At 39.4% G+C, this 22,108-nt stretch overlaps 1 protein-coding gene across 2 annotated transcripts in view; it reads left to right on the forward strand.

Moving 5' to 3' along the window:
• Window positions 1-22,108, forward strand: part of LOC117306773 (serine/threonine-protein kinase WNK-like) — a 71,428-nt gene that overhangs the window by 33,239 nt on the left and 16,081 nt on the right. Inside the window, exons 9-10 of one of the 2 annotated variants that reach the window (XM_033791273.1) lie at window positions 4,254-4,430; window positions 17,536-17,727. In XM_033791273.1, the coding sequence (XP_033647164.1) occupies window positions 4,254-4,430; window positions 17,536-17,727 (369 nt within the window). The remainder of the gene's footprint in view (window positions 1-4,253; window positions 4,431-17,535; window positions 17,728-22,108) is intronic. The other variant, XM_033791274.1, reaches the window with a different exon arrangement.

The following is a 22,108-nucleotide window of genomic DNA, read 5'->3' on the forward strand; positions in this document are numbered from 1 at the left end:
CATTCCTTTAATCTGTCTCAGCTCCCTGTGGAGTATACAGCCCAGAGCTGCTGTATGGCGCTAATGGCTTTTCATACACAATATCAAGCTCTACTCACACAGGTACCCATTTATACTACCGGGTGCAGAGAAGCAATTATAGTAAAGCATTTTGCTCAAGGACCTGCGTGCCATGACAAGGGTTTGAACCCACACTGATGACTTAACCACCAGATCTTGAATTCAATGCTAATGCTCTTAACCACTGGGCCATGACACCCTACAATTCACACTTATCCCCAGCCGAAAATCAATTCTTCTGGGGAGATGTCTTGTCATGTAGAGAAGGACATTACTTTTGCCTATTTTTATAAATTGTTGCCAGACTTGTGTAAATTGAGCTTGTTCTACAACTTGACTGCCATCCTGTTCTAGGCAAGTGCTATGGTCAAATCATGGCATGAGGAAATGCCACAGTTTATAGCAAGTCGGTGGATAATTCTAAACATCTGTTATCTAGTAATTTAAGGTGATCCCTCTGCTGCCACTTCCCATGTCGTGTTGTAAACCTGTGTGTGATACGGCAGTTACAGGTTGTATGGTTTCTGGCTGTCACCCATGAACAAAGATATTGACAAAATTGGGAGACTGCCAACATAGGGCTAGCTAGCTCAGTTGGTAGAGCCGGCTTGCAAGGCAGAACTCAAAATAAACTAGGGAAGCTTTTTACTTCCTAATACATTATGCATAAATGGACAGTACCAAAGTTTTACTTGTTAGTACAGGAATGATTAAAAAAAAAAGCTTTTTGATGTAATAAAGCCCAATTCATAATTGCTACGAATGCTTTGTGCAAAGTGAATGTGTGTGTGTCACAAGTGAAGAACAGTTGAAAAATGATGCCCAGTAGATTGAGGCAGCTCAAATCCTATATTTTAGCATCGAGGACTGCAACGATTTAATGGATGGATTTTGTACTTTATGATGCCAGGAACCTCTATTGAGACCTTGACCTCATCAGACCACAAGCCCCCATAGTGTCTATGGTCTTCACTAATGTGTCTCCATGTCACACGCCACTGTTGCTTACGCAATTGACATGTGTTTAGTCATCGGTTCCTTCGCCCAATTGAGATACTCTGAATCCTCAGCAAGGAAAAAAAATATCTGAAATCGTATTTCCCCCTAAAAGGACCATCCAGTATACTTGGACCCTACAAATTGGACCATCCCGTATACTTGGACCCTACAAATTGGCTGTGACACAAATCCTGGTTTGACTATTTTATTAAAGGGACAGGAGTGAACTTGATCCAAGCTAGGCTGCTTACTGGTCATCTCTTGCCATCCGTTTCATTAAGAATAGATACAAGATTTCCTGCTGTCCTTGATCGTTTTTAACAGTTCATGAAGAGGTAGTTCATGGATAAATCATCCATCATAGATGAGATCCCTAAATAGATCCTTTTAGCATGGCTGTTGATTGATGTATGGGTATTTCAGGGTTCTTTCCTTCTTTGGGCATGGGTCCAGACCTTGGGACACATTTAGCAGTTGTCTAGTGAGCCAAGTGATATATTGAAACAAACTCAAGTTTGGGTTTATTAATTGATGTTACATTCTGAAGATTTGTTGGACCGGAGGTGAAAATCTTCCTCCTTTTTTTTGTTGGACCACAAAAGGATCTCTTAAGCCTAGGATTGAGACTCTGGTCCTATATTGAGTATGGGTTTATTTCCCTTACTTCCTGATGGCAACGCTGAACGGATTTAGCCAATTTAGCAGTGTGTTTACTCGTTTGCGTTCACCCTTGAACCCGTGTTGACATGGTTCCCTTTCAACATTTGCCTTTTAAACGTCTGAATTAAATGATGGGCATGTCACAGAGATTAGTCTCAATTTCCAATCTTGTCAAGAGGGGTTTAGGGGACTCGGAGGCTGGTCGTGTGTAAGGCTACTCAGGATATGGAGTTGAATGGGAGTGCTGCTCTCTACTTGGTCTACATTGAATGTCCCCTGGTGGTTAGCCAAGTGCCCATTGTTCATGGGAAGGGGGTGGGGGAGCTGAGACTTGTCATTTAGTGGCAGGAAGTAAGCATAATCTGTCTAGGTCCTGCGCTTATTATTGTGTGATGAGTGAGGACCGAGTGCATCTGTGTGTGACTTATTATTCAGCAGCCAATCATACGTGCGGCAATTGCATCATTGAGTATTTCGCGGCAGATTTTGTTGTCTCAATGAATCATGGACAAAGATGTAATTGTTCTTTTGTCAGGGGGTAAATTTCATGAAGTTGCTAAGCGCAATCACTTATACTAAGCAGGATCAGATTTTACTCAGCAGATTCTGACCCTGCTCATTAGAATCTGAGTGGTGGTTGTACTCGCAAGTTTACTATTTATAATTGCTTGTTATTATCCACACCATGCAAAGCTTCACACGCCACTCATCAATCCTGACTGTCAATGATTTGGTGGAAATGTTTGACACCTGATTAACAACTTTTTTTTGGTCTTCTGCTGATAATAGTTTGCTTCAATAAATAGTCAGTTGGGTAGTTACAATTTTGCCCCCAAATATGGTCAAACAAGTCTCAAATGAATGGCATGATGCAGGAAGTTAATCATACTATACAAAAAGATTTTTGCAATTTGTGTCATTCCTTCCAAGCCTCCTCCAAGTCTACACAAACCCACCCGAGAATTCTCCTTGTGAGAAGCTCAGGCCTGTATGCGTCCTTTTTGAGAAGGCAAGGGCACCAAGGCATTTTGGAAATTGTAAATTTACACTGAGAGCAATTCAAGGGCACCAAGGCAACGAGCAAAGGGCATGGCGGCAACCGCCTTCAGTGCCTCTGTGAAGTATCAGGCCTGAATGCCAGCATTCACTGACAGTACTGCAAGTGTAACTGATATACAGCGAGGAGAACTTTCAGATATTTATCAGAATTCAGACTTTTTCCATACGTGTCTACCCAGTGAACAAAACCTAAACCCAGCTATTTTGTTTTACTCAGATCAAAAACAAATCAAGACCCCCCTTCTCTACTGCTCTGGCTATGTGTTCCTTGAAGCACCTTGTAATTTATCATTCCAGGGGTCGATTTCGCAGAACTCAGGAACTTCTGACTCCTAACTTAGGACTATTCCTAGGCAATGCTTAGAGATAGGACTAGTCGTAACCTAAGACCGGTAACTGGTTAGTAACTGGTCATAACTTCAATTAGTCTTGTCTCTTTGTGGAAATTGGCACCAGGGGCATCCAAAGGTGCAGTTACCATCATTTCACCTATCCCTAAAATTTTTATCCTAAAGCCTGGTTCATGCTTCCAGTTAACTTGAATGCAAAGCAAAATTTGGTGATGCATTAATTGGTATGCGCTGGTTTTCCAATTGTGGCGTCAGAAAAATTTGTTTGCACTAAGCATTCGCAGGAAGTACACGTAAGAACCGAGCTGAACTTTTTGTCGGCAATGACTTTTGCTCCTTGATTCAGCAATGTCTGTTGCATGTTTTTAAAGTCCAAGAGAAAATTCAGGATAGTTGTACTAATTTACAATGAAGGCTACCCGACAAATACCTAATACAGCTGTGCCTTTTAACTTGACGTAACATGGTATACATTTGTTGATATGCATATATGAAAAACGTTGAAGAGATTAAGTATTTGGTTCTATTTTTGGTTCCAACTAATCAGTGGATCCAACAGATTAGTAAAAAGTTCCATGGACTTTCGCATATATTTTTGCAAGCGCTTGTCCATCTGTTGAATGTTTGACAGGCATAACTTGCTGTCACAAATAAGGGACGTGACCCAATTAGATCTGTTTGTGTGTTATTTATAATAGATGAAATCATAGCATGACACATAAAGATTGTCAATCTTGCAAGACAATAGTGAAAGAAAAAACACCATTGTTGCACAAATTTGTGTTCTTTCAGATGCGTAATGAAAAGCTTTAGGCCTCTTTCTCAAAATATTGTTACTTCAGAGGGGCTATTTCTCACAGTGTTATACTATCAACAGCTCTCCCATTGCTCGATACCAAATAAGTTTTATATGCTAAAAATTGTTTGAGTAATTACCAAAAGTGTCCAGATGTAGATTACACAAAACTCTACCTTACTTAGGATCAATCTTAGGACTTAGGTGTATTAAGTTCCATAACCATAGACATTAGGACTCTTGAACCCATCCTAACTCGAGATAGGATTTCTCCTAGCATTAAGTGAAAGTCGGCTGCAATGCCTTTTAAAACGTTTTGTTCTCCTCAGTATGCACAGGTGCCTGCCCAACAGAGTTTCAATCAGCAGCAGTTTCAGCAGCCCCAGCAGTTCCCTTCCGGACAGACCCCTCAATATCAACAGCAGCAGCCGTCACAGCAACAACAGCAAGCACCAACACCGCAGCAACAGCAACAGCAGCAGTTTCAGATACAGCCCCAGGGCCAGGTAAGCATGCTTTCTTTCTGTTGTTAGTGTTGTGTTTTGTAATAAGACGAAGTATTCTTCATTTCATAGACTGATACGATGATCTGTAGTGGTGAGTCTTTCTTTTCTTTCCTATGTTTTTCTCTCTTGTGTTGATTTTACTTTTAGATTCTTGTACACTAAATACGCAGTGTTTTGTTTTTAGTTCTGTGGTACATGAAGAGCACAATGAATAAATGATGAATTTTAATTTGTAGGTGCTTTGACACCAGTCGGATCAAAGAGTTTGCTGAATGTAAGGAATTTTTTTAACTTAGACCTTCACGCAATTTAAAAAAAATAAAAAAATAGAGTTATATAGAGCAAAAGTATAATGTTGTTTTTTCACGAGAATCTCTCTTGAAGTTCTTGGCTCGGTGTACTGGATGATACATGCATATAAACATGTGTGCATGAATGAAGGGATATCTTTTAAGCCTTCCATCACCCATTATCACGCAATGCTTTAATTAGGATCAGTAAACGCCCAATAGTATGACCAATAAGTGTAGCTTAGGACTCGCAATCAAAAAGGCCTTTGGCTGAAATAACTACACACTGCGAAGCTGGGGTCGGTGGGAAGAAACAGTACTGGTTCCCCCTCCACCATGTTCCTCATGGAACCATCACGCTTGACTTTGTGCCCTGCTCAGGTGAGTATATGAATCAACTGTTTTCACTGCATTCGTACATGTAAGACGATCTGCTCAGTACCCCCCTATCTGTCCAAAGTTATTAGAAGGGGGGGTGTTCCAGCACGCCTCCAAGGCATGAACAAGTTTTTCTTGCGGAAAAATTTACGCATCGGGGACATGGTAGGTGACTCATGCAGTGTTCGCAGATTTCAGGGTTCACTTTTTTACCTACATGTAAGTGACAGGATTGCTTGTCTGGGAAGGAGTTGTACACTGTCACCCTGGAGGTCATGTGCATCGTAGGGTTTTGGAGCTTCAGTGGTCTAGGTTACATGCATGTCCCAAATACTGTATTTATATATTGTGAGTTGTCTAAATAGCTTAACAGGCAGTGATTTTGTTCAGCACACTATTGAGTTGCAAATCCTAATTTCTGAGGAGCAATTTAAACATTTTGTGTAACATTTTGCTCTGCTATACGAGGGAAATTTTCACTGCTTAATATTTAACGCATGAATGCCTATTAGTATGGTATGCAAGTGACAATGGTTATTTGAATACAAAGGTATGTAGGATGGGCTCTTAAAAAAAAACTTCCATAGTATGGATACACTGTTATACTCAGCCATGAAATAGGTCACCATAATGCCTCATGTTTGTTGTCTTTTCTTGAGGCCATATACATAAAATTCCTTACTCTTTACGGTCAACACACTCAATGTTGTCCTTTTAAAGCAAAGAAGGGCGTGAAGTTTTCAGCCGCCCGCCCTGACATCCACTTTACAAAAAGTGTGATGCTGTTTACATTGTACAAATGACATTCACTGCTTTGATATTCCAGCATGCAATTAGAAAGTTGCATGTCTGGATTGTGTTCTCTCTAAACAATGTAGGCTGTCAAATAACGTACCAACAGCTCACATGTTGTGGATTGATGACTTCAAATTTGTTATTATCACCAGCAATTGAATTCAAATTCAAATCAAACATTTATTTCATACTCCTCTTCTCAAGATATAACGTCACTAAAATATAACATAGAGGATTGAGGGAAAATAGTTAATATATATAAACCGAAATATTTTAATCTAAATATTTGTTGCTATTCTCTTTCCTGGATTTTGCATTTTTCACATGTGTGTAACTTCCCCCCAAAATATATATCCTCAGACTTTGTGTCCTTCGCAGGTTGTCCGTAGAATTAATAGCTATCCACCTCCGCAGAGCCTGCCGCTGCCCTCCAGTGGACTGTACAGCCCGCCGCTGAAGTCGTACCAACAACTTTGGCAGGCATGTCTCTGTCCTTACCCATGACTCTCTTTAGGGGGCCAGCCTTGCCCCGTTTTACACCCCCCCGTTTAGGCTCAGCACCATTGACTAGGTACCGCCCCGTGTGTCGTCTGTGGAGGCAGCATATCGTGACATGCGTGTATGGTGAAATTATCATCATGTGACACGCGTGTATGCCAAAATGGCAACGCAACATTTCTAGGTGTTATTATTGGTCAATGTAAATGACATCTACTGTATGGCAAAATATTATAACTGACAGATGTGTTTTGAAAAAAAGTCACGTATAATGCGCATTTTACAAATGGCGTATACACGTCTATTAAAATCGTCTCACAACAAAATCGCAAGCAAATTGTCGCACTCCGCGTTTTCCGTTCTTTCTATGGCTTTATTGCATACACGGTTGGATGCTGTCTCTGAAATCTTTGAATATTAAACGCTTACTATCGGAAACCAACAATCTGAACAGATTTAGTCATTGTTTTGTGTTAAAGTATACGATAAATTAAATCTTTAAACTGTATTTTGTGAGTGTTACGATGTGACATTAAAAATACAAACTAATTTTCATCGAAGGATGTTTTGAGGATGCCTCTCCTTGAGATTCTTCAATATTTATGAGTTACAAATAAAAAACACTCGGACAAGAACAAAAAAGCAGCTGGTCCTTCAACGAACATTTCCTCATTCAAGTGCTTGCAAAAAACAGCTGCTTTAGCTTCCGATCTTGTACAGTATTCTGAACGTTAATTTGCATTTGATTGAAAATATCCTATTTCATATAACCTTGAACTGCCGCAAGTCAAGTACTTTGACCCCAATTCGCCATGGTCAGCATACAATCCTGTTTGGCCACATAAAATTTCCCTTTTTTATTTTTATTTTTTGCTGAAATAGACAAAGGATTATTTTCATAAAGTCCAAAATACCATTAAGGCTTAAAATGTGGACAAAGAAAAGCATTTTTCTGGCTTGGAAATTTCTACGCACAGCTGAGTTGTACCACAGCTAATCAACCTTAAAAAAACAAAAAATCATAAAAAAAACTGGAAGAAGACCGAAGTTGCTCATGAAAACCATTGTGTGTACTGCACAAAAGAATCTGCGCTCAATTATCGCAAACAAACATAATTACTCTAAAAGCATGCTCCGGTGCGGCCTAGGAAATGGTGCTGGTCCAGTGGTAGTGTTTAGAATTAACCCAAATTACTCACCTCTGAATTAACCCACTCTCTAGGATGTTTTAATATCTGGGTAGACCTAGACAGTCATTACCAGGACTAACCTTGGGAGCCGTAAACAGACAGTGAGTCATGTTCAAACAAAAGGCAAAATGTTCCGTTCTCAATCTCCATGGCAACGCCCAGCAGCGATGTTACTGCATTGTTTAATAATGTTGGGTACGTTGTGCACATTGGTACTTCACACGGAGGGGACGAGGGCGATTGCCTCTATGCCCCAAGATCATTGCCTTGGTGCCCTTGAAATGCTCCACTAAAAATTTACAATTTCCTCACATTTGTTTGGTGCCCTTTACCAAGGAGAAAACGCCTTGGTGCCCTCGCCCTTTCAAACACAAAGCATACAGGCCTGACATTGTACCATGTTGTTTTTGTAAGCTTTGTGTTTACCTTTACCAAATGAGTGTACTATATTTGTTTTATTACAACTCAATTATTAAGGGGGTTTAAAGTTGATCGTTCGGAGCTGTTTTTAGTCAGTTGTTCTGACTAGTTTATTTGGGGTAATTGTGGACAGTGATACAATTTTTTGGTTTATAAGATCCGTTTAAAGCAAGCCATTATTGTACAAACAGTGGATTCCAAGATTTTTAAATTCATTTTTACGTAAAGGTGTCTCAAGATGTTGTTCATGATTCGTTGGGGGAAAAACCTCTCCCATTCCTGTCGTCAATTTGTCTTTAATTATTCATGTAGAAACTGATTCTTTATACAGAGACTTACCAGAGTTCAATCCATACCAGTGTCAATAGTCCTTTTCATGTTCAAATCGATCACGGACATCAGACATCTTTCACTTTAATGTCCCAAAACCCATGTCATTCAATAAGTCCTCTGCATGCCACAATCGATCTCGGACATCAAATAATGTTACTTTAATGTCCCCAAACCCATGTCATTCATGTCAGACGACCATCTACATTAGCGTGACTCATCTTCTGTCAGGACAATGAGTCTGCTGTTTTCTTCTCTCTCATTCTTTCCTCACCCGTACACCAGTGTCTTGTCAGTATAATTCCTTGTCATTATTGTATACTTTGAGAGCCATTGTTTCGTTTGCTCACATTTTTAGGCAGCAATGACATGTAGGGCCTTCATCAGATGACTCACTAGGACACCTGTCTTAGATCACAATTATTGACATCTTCAATCATTGTTTTAGAGAGATGTCGTTTAGTGGTAACTAGGGCTCTGTTTAGTGAGGAGGTGTGGGGGGGGGGTGTCTGAGGAATGGGAGGCAAGTGTTGTACTGATGCAGGACTCAAACTTTTTATTACACTTTTCAGAATACAAATTATTTTTACACAAGTTAGTAGTAACTGGGGCTCTGCTTCATGTGTTGTGTAATGCATTTCAAAGAACCCAATACACTTATCTTAAAGAGAAGGGGTTAACCCAAGTGTTCCTGGCCTGGCCTGATTGGTAGCATATTGCGTCACAGCACCTTGTAATCCATTACATGGTGCTATTAAAGACACTGGACACCTTTGGTAATTGTCAAAGACCAGTCTTCTCACTTGGTGTATCTCAACAAAATTTGAGCTTATTTGGTCGTCGAAGTTGCGAGATATAATAACAGAAAAAACACCCTTGTCACCCTAATGATCAATAGTGTCTACTACCTTTAAGGAATAGGTCTCATACTTCAAAATCATAGCTCCACATACATTGCTTTAAAAAAAATACTAAGCACTTTGATATGCCCCTAGGTGTGTGATAAAGCGCTGTATAAGAACCAAGTAGTATTATGATTATTAGTGGAGTAGGGGATCGTCTGGGGAGTGGGAGGCATGTGTAGGGGGTTTGCTGATGTATTACTCAAACTTGTTTGTATTTATTAATACGAGTTATTAATCAAATAGGCAGGCAGGCATGTGATTCTTCCTTCGTGTGCAAAAATTTGATTCTTAAAAAATAATAAAATGGTCTTGCCCTTGGAAAATTTAGGCTTAAATCGCTTAGACAAATTTGAACAGAACCTACATCGTGTGTACTCGATAAAGTGTTCTTATTTTATTGTCCAAAGACCAAATCCTGCCTGACTACATGTAAGTACACTTTAATAAAGCAGCCTTTTTAATGTTTGTACACATTGAGACTAATGACATTTGAAAAGTAGGTCTCAAAAATGCACAAAGTCAGAACAAGAAGTGGGGTCTGACGGGTGGCTTTCAGTCCAAATCAACAGGAACTATGTTATTGGGTCAATAGGTATGTTGTCAACAGGTGATTCTGCAAGTGAACTAAATAATTTGGGATTGAGACCTATATGAATAATATATTGCACAGTCATGCTGGCTTATTATTCTAAGTTATGCTGACGGCACAAGCGGCAATGAGTGTTGCAGACACTCCAAGTCTGGGCTGTCATAAGATGAAATTGAAAAGAAAAAGGAAAAAAAAGCAAAAGAATTTTGCAAAGTGATTGAGAAATGTCTCCCCCCCCCCCCCCAATGATGATAAAGAATATTTTAGGGGTTCTCACGCCCCCATCGCTGATTGTAGGGGTACTCAAATTTGCAATTCATGGTGCTATTCGCCAGGGCAGGACAATGTGTAATAATTTTTTTTGAAATGCCTTACCTTGGGCTCCTCGTTACATGGGTTGACACATAGATTAGGCTAGGACCTTCCCCAACTCCACCTTTTTTGTCTGATGTCTTTCGCAGGTAACTCAAGGGAGTAGACATTTTGTTGTTGATGTTCTTTTAGTATCAAAGAAAGACAGAATCTAGTGCATCAATTATGAAAATACAAATCAAGAAAGAGATAATTGAAATGCATGTGGGCTGGTTGGAGATCTTAATAGACTTGGCCTGTCTTGTGCGAAGACGAGCATTGGACTCGTTAGAGTAGTGAATTTATATCCTTCACGCTTTAAAGCTATGTATGTGGGACTTAAGGGGTCCTTTAATGTTTAATACATGCAAGCCTTACACATTTTTGCAAGACTTGCATGGTTCATAGAACACTGAAAATGTTCGGAAAAAAGAAAACAAGTCACAGAAAGAAAAAAACACAAGGATTGTTTGAAATTGTTTGACTGTCTCATAAGTGTAAACTGTTTTGAAACACTCCTGAGAGGTTTACATCAGAGTTTCAAAATCACTCCTTAGCACCGTCTCTTACTTACGTAAAAGCTTGCCCCTAATCATTTGACAAAGCAACTGTCTGGATAGTCTGAGGAATTAAAATTTAAGTGGTTACTTGTACTTGGGGACTGTATTATATATAGAAGGGGCGTTGTATACAATATTTTTTACTTTGAATTATGTCTTTTAAAAAGTCTTAGTGGTTTTCCAACTCTGTTGTGCTTAGATATGAATTGAAAATCAAGCGCCATAAGTACCTGCATTGGCGGATACCGGCACTATACAAGACTTTGATTATTATTATTATTATTAACCCAATGTCTGCACAGCCTTTGACGATGCATTCCATTCCCACACCTTGTTTATTGTTTTTGAAATCCAGGCCTGAAGACAAGTATGAATCTAATTGGTGGGCTGCGTTGATTGATTAAACAGTAATGACCTCCCTGTTTTGGGGGGGCAGATTTTTTTATTTTATATAACAGTGGCTTATTATATAATGTGCATATCTGTCATTCAGTGACGCTCAAGGCGCTTTAACATTCAGTATTTCCTGCAAGGTATGTGGGACTATGTTTGAATTATGAATCCTAATCCTAAGCACCATGTAATGGTTTACAAGGTGTTGTGGCGCAATATGCTGTCAATCCAGCTAGGAACACCTAGGCAAACCCCTTTTCTTTTTCGATAAGTGTGTAAGTTCTTTTATGTTTGTTACAAAACACACGGGACCAACAGCTTTATGTCCCCATCAGAAGGACGAAGCAATAGTTAAGTTACTTACTTAACGAAACAAGTGTCACGACTTGGACTTGAACCCACACTCTGCTGATCAGAAACACCAGAGTTTGAATTTGGTGCTCTTAACTGCTCGGCCACTACACTTCTAAAATATATATTTTTTGGGGAATGGAAGGATGACCTGGTTTTAAGGGGTCTAGGTGTAAGGGGAAGGAGTTGGAGCAGGTTGATACCCTCTCCTGTGACTCAGCCCCCTAGGCTAATTGCATCAAATTGACAATAATTCACAGTTGGCTCAACTGTCAAATCTCTTAACATCTCTCTCCAGTCCTTTTACCTGGTTGTGACCACCCCTACCCCCCTCCCCCCTCTCCAATAAACCATATGTGAGATCTTGGATAATGTCTGGTACAATGACTCGCTTAGTCACAATGTAACACTTACATTTGAATTCCTCAGACTATACAGACAGTTGCTACGTCAACAGGGTTTGGGGCAAGCTTTTGTGTAGCAACCTCCAGATGAGCAAAACTTGGTTCCATGCCAAACACATTCATTCAGAATGTGCATGGGTATTCACCATCTCTCATGTAACTACGCAAAAGCTTGCCCCTAATCATGTGACATAGCAACTGTCTGAGATAGTCTGTCTCATGTAACTACGCAAAAGCTTGCCCCTAATCATGTGACATAGTGACAAAGCAACTGTCTGAGATAGTCTGATGAATTCAAATTTAAGGGGTTACTTGTGATCAAGCACGTCATTGTACCAGACAATGTTAAAATCTAACTTGCAGATGGCTTATTCGATGTCGATTTTAATGTTGAGTTATATTCTTTCCTGTCTATGGTAAAATCAATGTTCACTCATTCCCCATACATGTAGCTACATTTTTTCAGTTACCTCTTGCACATATACAGGCCTGTATACTTCATTTTTGAAAGGGCAAGGACATGAGGAAATTGTAAATTTCTACTGGAGAATTTTAAGGGCACCAAGGCAACAATGGCCGAGGTCAGCCTATAAAGCAACTGTAAATTTCTACAGGAGCATTTCAAGGGCACCAAGGCAATGGCCAGAGGGCATGGAGGCAATTGACTCTATTGTCAGAGTGCATTGCTTACAGCTCACCTTTCAGTTGGTGTTTTGAGTGTTGCAGGACAAAAAACCGACCTCATAACACTACTGCGATGCACCAATCCCTCATGGATTACAATAAATTTCTGACTCATTGTGTAGTAGTTGAACGTTCCCCCCTGGTTCCGCTGCGCCCAAAGCCCAAACCTCAATGCGGTGGAAAATCAGCAAGTTCACACAAACATTCCTGTCCGGATTTGTGTGAGTTGCAAATTGACCGTTGCTCATTAAGATGTCAGACAGGAATGTTTCATCATTCCATCCTGGCTGGCCAGTGGCATAATGAAAAGACTGGATGTGGGAGATTAAAGGGTTTAGATATTTGTTGTAGCACAAAACACAATGTCCACAGACTTACATAAAACTTATACTGCTTAGAGATAAAGATGGTGCAAAGCTTCCCTTATAATATTACTTGCTGAGGCGCCGTAGTTTTTGAGAAAATAGTTAAACAATGTCACAGAATACTTTTCGTAGCAGTGAGACAAAAATTCCTTTAGCATTTACAAACGTATTTACCAGTATTGGTATTTAATACCAGTACTGTTAAATACGTTTGTTCTTGATTTAAAGCAGAAATATCCCAAATACCTCTCTCTCTCTTTTGAAAAAACCTATTACAGTTTTATGCAATGTTAAGTTTATCAGCATTGCATTTTTACAATTTTGGTTTGGTGGAGGGATAACTTTGACAATTTATGGTGACAATTGATGTAGAAATTTTCTGAATTGCATTGCCATGTTTATCAAATGTACACCACATACTTCAGTACAAATACTTTGAGGATTCTTAAAAAAATATTAACATATTTCAGAAAATTTTCCAAATTAAGATATAACAAGCAGTTTTTTTTAGTTCAATGTTTTTTTATGTGGAGGAAAGAAATTTTGCGGAAAGAAAGAAAATATTTATAAGATCAAGCACCAATCCAGCACTGTGTTTACAACATACTAGTGCTAGTGCTCAATTAGTTTGAAGATTTATCCAATTGTAAGATGATAACAAATATGGCAGTAGATCATAGAGTAGTTAGTTTAGCTGGGTGAAGCAGTGATCGTCGTCTTGATTTGAAATTTTTTCATCAACGAGTCTTGTCTAGACCGAAAGCGACTCTTTAACCATGGAGTTGTCAAGTCATTGAGAGATAGATTACCGACACACATTCTGTGACTGTTGTGCGTAGTTTTTTTCTCCTTCTCTTCCGCTCTGTGGCATCTGCTGTACCACTCATCTTCTGGATTCTCACATTCCCAAAATCATCTGCCGTCCCCTCTGAGACATTCACCACACATACATGTCACTGCATAACGTGCAAGAATCGTGAAAAAAAGAAAAAGAAAAAACGCACTACGCTGCGAAGGTCTGATCACCTTAAAAGGCAGTCGTAAGAGTCGGACTTTGTCACTGAAACAGTGACCTATGTCCTACTCGCCAAGGACCAATCATGGCCGAGAATGTAGTTTTTGTTTGTTCACCTTGCTGTTTCCTGCTGACGAATCAACCTAAGTTGACTGCAATCACAGGGCCATGGTACATTCCCTTGCTGGAAAGAGTGAAACGTGTTCCTGAGGGATTGATTTGACGACCTACATTCAAATGTGTTATAGTTTCGAAGGGGGCCTTCACTCAATGTACATCCAATGTGAGATTATTTGTCCTTATCTTTGCATTAGTATTGTTTTTCTGTGCAACATCACCTCAGTTGATTTAGGGGTCCCTTCCTACAATCACAGAGCCGTGGTACATTCCCTTGGCGGACAAAAAGTAACACCACCCATGTACCTTTGGACGACCAATATTAAGAATGAGGTATAGTTTCGGGGGCCTGAACTTAATTTTCATTGCCAATAAGGGTTTATTTGTCCTACTCTTTTCATTAGTGCTGTTTTTCTGTGCAATATCACTCCAGGAAGAATGGGTGGAAAGGTGGGGAGGATGAAGGCAGGGGAGGAGTTCAAGAAGGGGGGGGGGGCATAATTGTAGGACATCCTCAGTCGTAAATCAATCAATCATGTCATGGCTGAGGGAGGTCCTCCATTAACACAGACCCACTGCCATAGTAGTTTCCAGGCTCCTGTAAGCTTGTTAGCACAAAAACTTGCTAAACACAGAAAAGCATTGCTCAAGAGACACTGGTTACCAGCCAAAATTACATTGTTGTGACTGGTGCCCCACTCAATTTTTTCCTAAGCAAATTTGTCTGCTTATCAGCTTTGTGAAATGAGAGCAACGGCATGTTAATAAGGAGGTCACATGTTCAAGTCCTGCTTCACTCAATAGGAGACTTTCCAACGCTAGGCGGCAGCAGACATACCGGGTAAATTTCCATTGTTTACGTAGTTCTGAACATGCGCATAATTCTGAGAACAATGGATTTACCCGGTAAGTCTGCTGCCCTCTATCGTCCCAGAAAGTCTCCCATTGTTCTTTGTTTGACCCCCAATATCTAGTTCAAATAGACAATATACACTGTAAGTCAATGGGAATGTAGCAACAACTGTCACCTAACATATATTTTAATAAAAAACTTTACAAGCCAACTCAAAATTTGTTGGGGTAATATTTGAAAAGTAAAGTTGAAGAAGCACACAGTGTAGTGCAAGTGGCTTTTTATCCATGAACTATGAACTATACCCTTCTTAGTAAAGCGTGGTAGGAAATCAATGAGAGATCTTAAAAGTTGATGTCATACTTTCAGGGTTTTGTTGCAAGCTTATATAATTCTTTAGACACTTCTTAAATAATAGTTTGTAGCCTTAGCCCTGGCCATGTGTTATTTCAAAATACATATTTCCCACATGATTTAAATTGGCCATCTTTACATGCAATTTGGAACACACAGCCATGCGTTTGCGCGAGAACGGCGTGCAGCACGTGCACATTTCACAAAACTCGTTGCCTGATTGGCTAGTAAACAGCGAGGATTGGTTAACAAGCTAAGCGTTTTATGGGCCTGTGAGCCAAAATGCAAGATGGCGTCTATTGGAACTCATCCATTGTGTATAATTTTAAAACTGTCTGGTGCACTAATGTGGTATTTAAAGGTCAAGTGTGGGGGGGGGGGTTAAGTTAAAGAGAACAGCTTGATAACCTCTGCACAACAAAACCAACCTGGGGAAAATTTAATTTTGTGGTTTTGCATTCTTGTGGACTGAGAGCATGTCTGTGCCTTATTGATCATGTCTGGTAGTGCTTTAGGCTTTCCTTCTGAATTATTTGAGTAGTTTGGAGCTTGGTCACATGAAGGTCTTTACTCTCTTGCTCTGGAATGCCTTTGTGCACTGGTGGGTACTGTAAATGTTGGTATAGATCGTCTTTGTCTTGTTCTGTCAAACCATCAAACTGTGAAAGGTGTCCAAGGTGGGGCAGCAAAAACAATTGACACTATTGGCAATCAGTCGATCAGTCGAAAGTGATTGTTAGCATAAAAACTTACTTGAAAATGAGCAATGGAGAGTTGTTGTGAGAAATAGCTCCCACTGTAGTAACAAAGTTTTTGGCAGAGAGGTAATTTGTTTTACTAAATAATAAAAGACTTTTATAAGGCATCTAAAAGCACACAAATCTTTCAACTCCTGCAACTTCAATGACCAATTGAGTCAAAATTGTCCCAGACTTAATATTTTATGCATAAGTCGGAATACTGGTCTTTGACAATTACCAAAGGTGTCCATTGCCTTTAAACAGAGGGTTTCTTTTTATGCGCTGATTTTATTTATTAACTCCAAACTTTAATCCATTAATTATACCATTGTTTGTTTTGTTCGTGTGGTTACAAAATGTACAAAATGTGCTTATGTTTTGGCAACTACTGTTGTGTAACGCGAAACGCTACAGGGGCGCTGAGGTCACTACTCACACAGAACAGCTATCCACCAATGATTTACCTTTTTTGACCTAGTGAGGGCGCTTTTTGACCCCAGTGAGGGCGCTCTTTGAGCATGTGTCGACACATGGAGTCTATAGAAATGTTAATCTGCAGACAGTCAAATATGACTTGCATATTGGACCTTAACAATAGCATTACTCTGATGTTTTGTTTTTATGAAATAGTTCTTAAATCATTTCTATGAATAGTACTTTAATCATTTCATGTTTGTAGTAGAAATTATTTGTAGGTGTATTTTACATTACGATCTGTTTCACATCCCTTCTCAGTAACTTTTCACATTTAACTTACATGTGTTTCATCTCGTTTCAAATAATTGTACTGATTTAACTTCTATTCACAATCATCCAGGTTTTTAATCATGTGTCTCAAAGTTCCTTTGAAATTCTCTTTGCATGACATCTCTTCTAAAAAATAAACTTGGTTAATGGTTATTAAACAGTTTGTCAAAGATGTTTATCGTAAAATACACATTAGAAAGTTTGCAAGCGTTTCTTTTATGAACCGAGCACTTCGCAATACAGTGAGACCTCTATGTTTTGTGCAGGAGAGGCCATTTTCACAGTGAAACATGGGGGAAAGTTTGCAGTGCCCACAAACATTTTAAGTTTGTTTGTTTTTTTAACAAGCATTAAGAGAAGATTTGTCAAGTGGGTAATACTCGACGGAAGTGAAAGATTCATGTATTTAGCAGTTTTAATTAAAGAGCGATGTTTTAATATTCAAAGTCAGAAGACCCCTTGGGCCTTCTGTCTAGTGTAAAATTTAAGTACATTTGTAGTTTGCAAAGCAGCAAACCCGCATTTGTCTATATGTTTATGGCAAAAGTTTTTTTCTGAGACTGGTGAATGTTTTTCACACTCATTTCAGCCATTTAAAAGTCCCCAAACTGCCCATGTGGTGCTGCGGTGCGAGTTTTATTAGTTGTCGTCAAGCGATATAGTGAAAATGGCCTTTCTGAGGTATGCCACTCTATTGGGAATCTCCTGTGTTTTATTATGTTCATTTTTTTTAGTTAAACAAATTTATATTGACAGTTGTTTGTTATTGTTTACAGCAGCAGGCAAATGGACAGTACCAACAGTTTCAGATCCCTGCAGGTTATCAACAACAGCCGCAGCAACAACAACCCCCTTCCCAACAACAACAGCAACAACAACAACAACAACAGACAGCTCAACTGCAGCAGCAGCAGCAAACATCTCAAGTCCAAGATGGCCAGCCACAGTCCGCAGCTGAAGTGCCCAAGGTAAGAAGAGAGTTGATTGCTAATATTGCAGAATGTATGATTTGAGGCATTGCATGGGGAGGTAAATATTTGGTCTGCGGTAACACCATGTGTATGTCTACTTGCCAGGCTATACCTTCTACTTCCGCAAAGTAGATTAATCCGGATTTTTCGGGAGACTTTTGAAAAGAACTGTCCTGCTTTTTAAACTACTACCTGGGCGGAAGGTAGAAAATCAGAGGGGACTGCTTTAGCTATAGGATCGTTATTAACTGCACTGCCGCAGAGTGAGTTCTTAATTGGTCTCAACGTTTCGACTAGCTTGCTCAAGTCATCGTCAGAATATTTCCGTACCCGTTGCCAAAATATAGGATGCCAAGTGCCTCTATAGCTACCGGGCAATCTCGGTGGTCAAGTTGCTAAATGTGCAAAGGTCATCAGGGCCGGAATTTCACGGCAGCCACGACGGCCATTGCCGTCGTTGTCCTTCAAGTGGCCGTGATGCCCCTTAAAAATAACCACACATTACGGCCTAGTTTGCAATGCCCTTTGTCCCCATGGCCGTAGTGCCCCTTTCACCTTTTAAATCCAAGATCCGTTTTCTTGTTTTGTAAATATAGCTAGTTTGAAAGTTCTTTGGCCTCCGTGCCCTTGACAAATTTTCTGTTTGGCCTTGATGCCCTTAAAAATTTGCACCTATCGAAGGCCAAAGTGGCCTTGCCCTAAAAATGACGAAGTTCCAGGCCTGGGTCATGGGATCAAATCCCACCTGAGTAATATGCCTGTGATTTTGTTCACGGATCTTGGGAAAGTACTGAGTATACAGTGCTAACCAGGGGTGAAATTTTTTTTGCCTTTTGGCAGAATTCCGTCTTTCTGACTTTGAAAATCAATCATTTGTTTTCAGTTCGTACTTTTTAAGATTTCCGCCTTTGGCAAATCAACTTTTGAAGAGGTGAGCGAGTCATATCTTTTTTTTAATAGTCCGTCGTGCGAGTTAAAAAATTGTTCTTTGTAACAATAAATGAGTGGTACGGTGATAAATTCCCCAAAAGAGAACGTTTCAAAGTTCGTAAAATGGTTTGACAAGTCTTGATTTGCACGGAAACAGAATGATTATCATGAAATCCATTGATATGATAAGGAACAGTGAAATTAACCTCGTTCAGAAGATTGCAAGTCCCTGAGGAATTAAAAAACGTCAGCTGTCAATGCTGTACTGGCAAAGAAATAGATTGACTCTGTGAGAATCCGTCTCACTATGTTATCGGCATGCCGCCAGTTTAGTGAAATATTTTTTTTTTACACTGAGAAGTAGTTCACAAAAGTAGGTTAGATGCTTGAGGGAGGGATGTTAGCTTGATATTAACAAAAAGGGCATTCATAGTATTGCCACAGTCAGTCCTGGTATTCAGATATAAATTCGTATAAAGTAGAATGCTCAACCAAGACTTAATTTGTGAGATTCTTATCATACAAATCCATGGAGCAAACAAAAGTGTTTGTTTAGCTGCAAAAACAGGAATGAGAAAGTTCAGAAAATATTGCCTAACATTTTTCTGCTAAGCAGAAAGGAACAGGATACCGGTCAAACTGTCATACGGTAGTTTTGAAGGGGTAAAGTTTTACATGGTATGTGATCCAGCCCCCCTCCCCATGTTACATACTTTGGATGACCGTAAAAAAGGGGCAATTGCCTCCATGCCCCCTGGTCATTGACATTGCCTTTGTGCTCCTGAAATGCTCCAGTAGAAACTTACAATTTCCTCATAGGGTGCCCTTTACCAAGGAGAAAATGCCTTGGTGCCCTTGCCCTTTGAAAAACGAAGCATACACGCCTTTGTATTGTTGTACACCCATTTGCATGTGCGATGGAAAAGTGAAGAAAAAGAAGAAGAATTTATGTATGACTAGACATACAATATATTAAAAGTTAAATTTGCAAAGAAACGAAACAGACAGGCCTGAACATAACATCATGTGTCTTCCGGAGGCTTCATCTCAAGACCAATTTCCCCCAAAAAACTTTCAAATCACGCCTGCATGTCCTTCTCAGCAGTTATTTTTGTATAAGGCCATGGTTAAAATCATAAATCAAACCAGAAATACAGTTCTCTGAGGTTGCTGATAACAGGTCGATTTATGGCCTCTGACAGCTAAGTTGGTCTTCCCAGGAAATGTTGTTACTTTATGGCTATAAAAATAAGTTATCAAACATTGTTTATTGGATTGGGTGTTTAAAGGGAGTTAATACTTTTGATAATTACTCGAAAAAAATGAATGACCCTTAAAACCTATTAACATTTTAGGAAACAACTCCCTTCAAAGGATTAAAACAAAAAATTCAATCTGAGAAACGTTTCCCAAATTGCCTATTCCAATTTCGAATTAATATTCCTGCGTGGACATAACCACTCCAGATTCACTTTTTTGAAATGAAATGTTAATGTTGTTGTATATCTACATTTATATAGGATTAAAACAATTGAGCAGCTCAAAAAACCCAAAGTATGCTTATGCCTTTAAAGGATTTGGGTACTTATTTTAGCACAAAACACGATGTCCACAGATTACATTAAACTTACAGTTTTACACCATTTGAAGAAAATGATAGTAGAAAGCTTACCTTAAAATGTTACTAGCTGAGGTGCTGTAGTTTTTGAGAAATTAGTACACAATGTCACAAAAATACCTTTTACATGCTGAAATAATTTTCATCTTCAGAGACAAAAAATTATTTTTGTGACTTGTTTACTCATTTCTCAAAAACTACAACACCTCAGCAAGTAGTATTTTAAGGGAAGCTTTCTACCATCGTTATTTCCAAACTGTGGACATTGTGTTTTGTGACCCTTTAAATACGCTGCAGTAGAACTGTGTTACTACTACAACGATGTTCACAGCACACCGTTCCCCCCTCCCTCAAACAATAATATTATTTTTTTGTTTGCAGCGACTGTGAAAAAAGAAAAAAAAAAAGGAAGCCCATGACTAATTCCATTAGTTTGCGATGGGAAAAAATCAAAATGTGTTTTCTTGTCTGACTGTGTTAAAATAACCAGGTTACCTGCCGCCGGGCCGTTCGTGCCCCAGTTGTTGAAGAGGGAAGGAACTTAATTGAAGCCAGGGATCCACACCTAATTTGAACCAAATTGAAAAATAGGATGCACTGGCTCTTCGTGGGGTCCGCCGGGCACCCGTTTTTTTCCCCCCCTGTCTGGAAGGTGTTTTTTCCCCTCAACTTCCATGTCAAACAAAGTCATATCTTTTATCTGTTTACAATAACAGTGTTCACCGAATGGCTCACAAACAACTTAATTAAACCAACTTCACTCTGAATCAATGATGTATGTTTTGACAGTTATAAAGGGTTCTGGGTACATTTTGTATGACACAAAACACCATATCCACAGATTTACATTAAAATTACACGGATTGAAGATAATGGGGGTAGAAAGCTTTCCTTAAAGTGTTACTTGCTGAGGTGCTGTGGGAAATGAGTCAAACAATTTCACAAAGTACTCAGGAGACAAAAATTATTCTAGCGTGTATTTACGCGACTCTTTCGAAAACATTGCTCTGAAAATTCTTAGGTAAATTACATTACATTCATCTTCATTCTACAAAAGGTATAAAAACCTTTTAAAGTGAAAGTGCATTAAAGGGAAATTGATACAAAGTTCATTGTTGTTGATATGCGACCTGTAAATGTGGTAATTCCAGGAAAAATTACAGTCAACCCCTGACTTCCCTTGCAACAAAGGTCAACTTCATTGATGTCAATCAATATCCATTTAGTACCCACTCAACATGAAAGTCAGATAAACTAGAGCTGTGTCTGGCTATGGCTGTTGCTAAGGTTGTTGCTAGGCAAACAAATGAGGGGGCAGCAGTCGCAACAATGTAAAGTTTATGGAATGCTGGCTGGTTACCTGTTTCTTCTAAGGAAGTTTTGTTTGTGCTTAGCAAACTTTTGTGCCCAGGGGTCGATTTCACAAAGAGTTAGGACTAGCCCTAACTTAGGACTAGTCCTAGGAGATATACAAATTGCATGGATAGTCCTAAGTTAGGACGAGTAACTTGTCCTAACTCAAGATAAGACTAGTCCTAACTCTTTGTGAAATCCACCCCTGGCCCTACACAAAACACACCTGGTTTGGCTATGATTTGCTTAACTCATAAGACAGGAACCAATCAAAGACTGACTTAGGAAGACAGTTGATCCTCTCTTGTCATTGGGTTTATATAGATTTGGTGTCAAGTGTAAAGTTGCCTTATTATGTGATAAAAAGATCTAATTTAAATCCAAATGAGGCGTTCATGCCAGGTGCGCCTTCCTCCTTTACATTCATTAACTAATCAACAGATTAGGTCAAGACGGTGACAATCGTCAGTTGCAGCG

This window comes from Asterias rubens, chromosome 2 (assembly GCF_902459465.1).
Source record: "Asterias rubens chromosome 2, eAstRub1.3, whole genome shotgun sequence".
NCBI lineage: Eukaryota > Metazoa > Echinodermata > Asteroidea > Forcipulatida > Asteriidae > Asterias > Asterias rubens.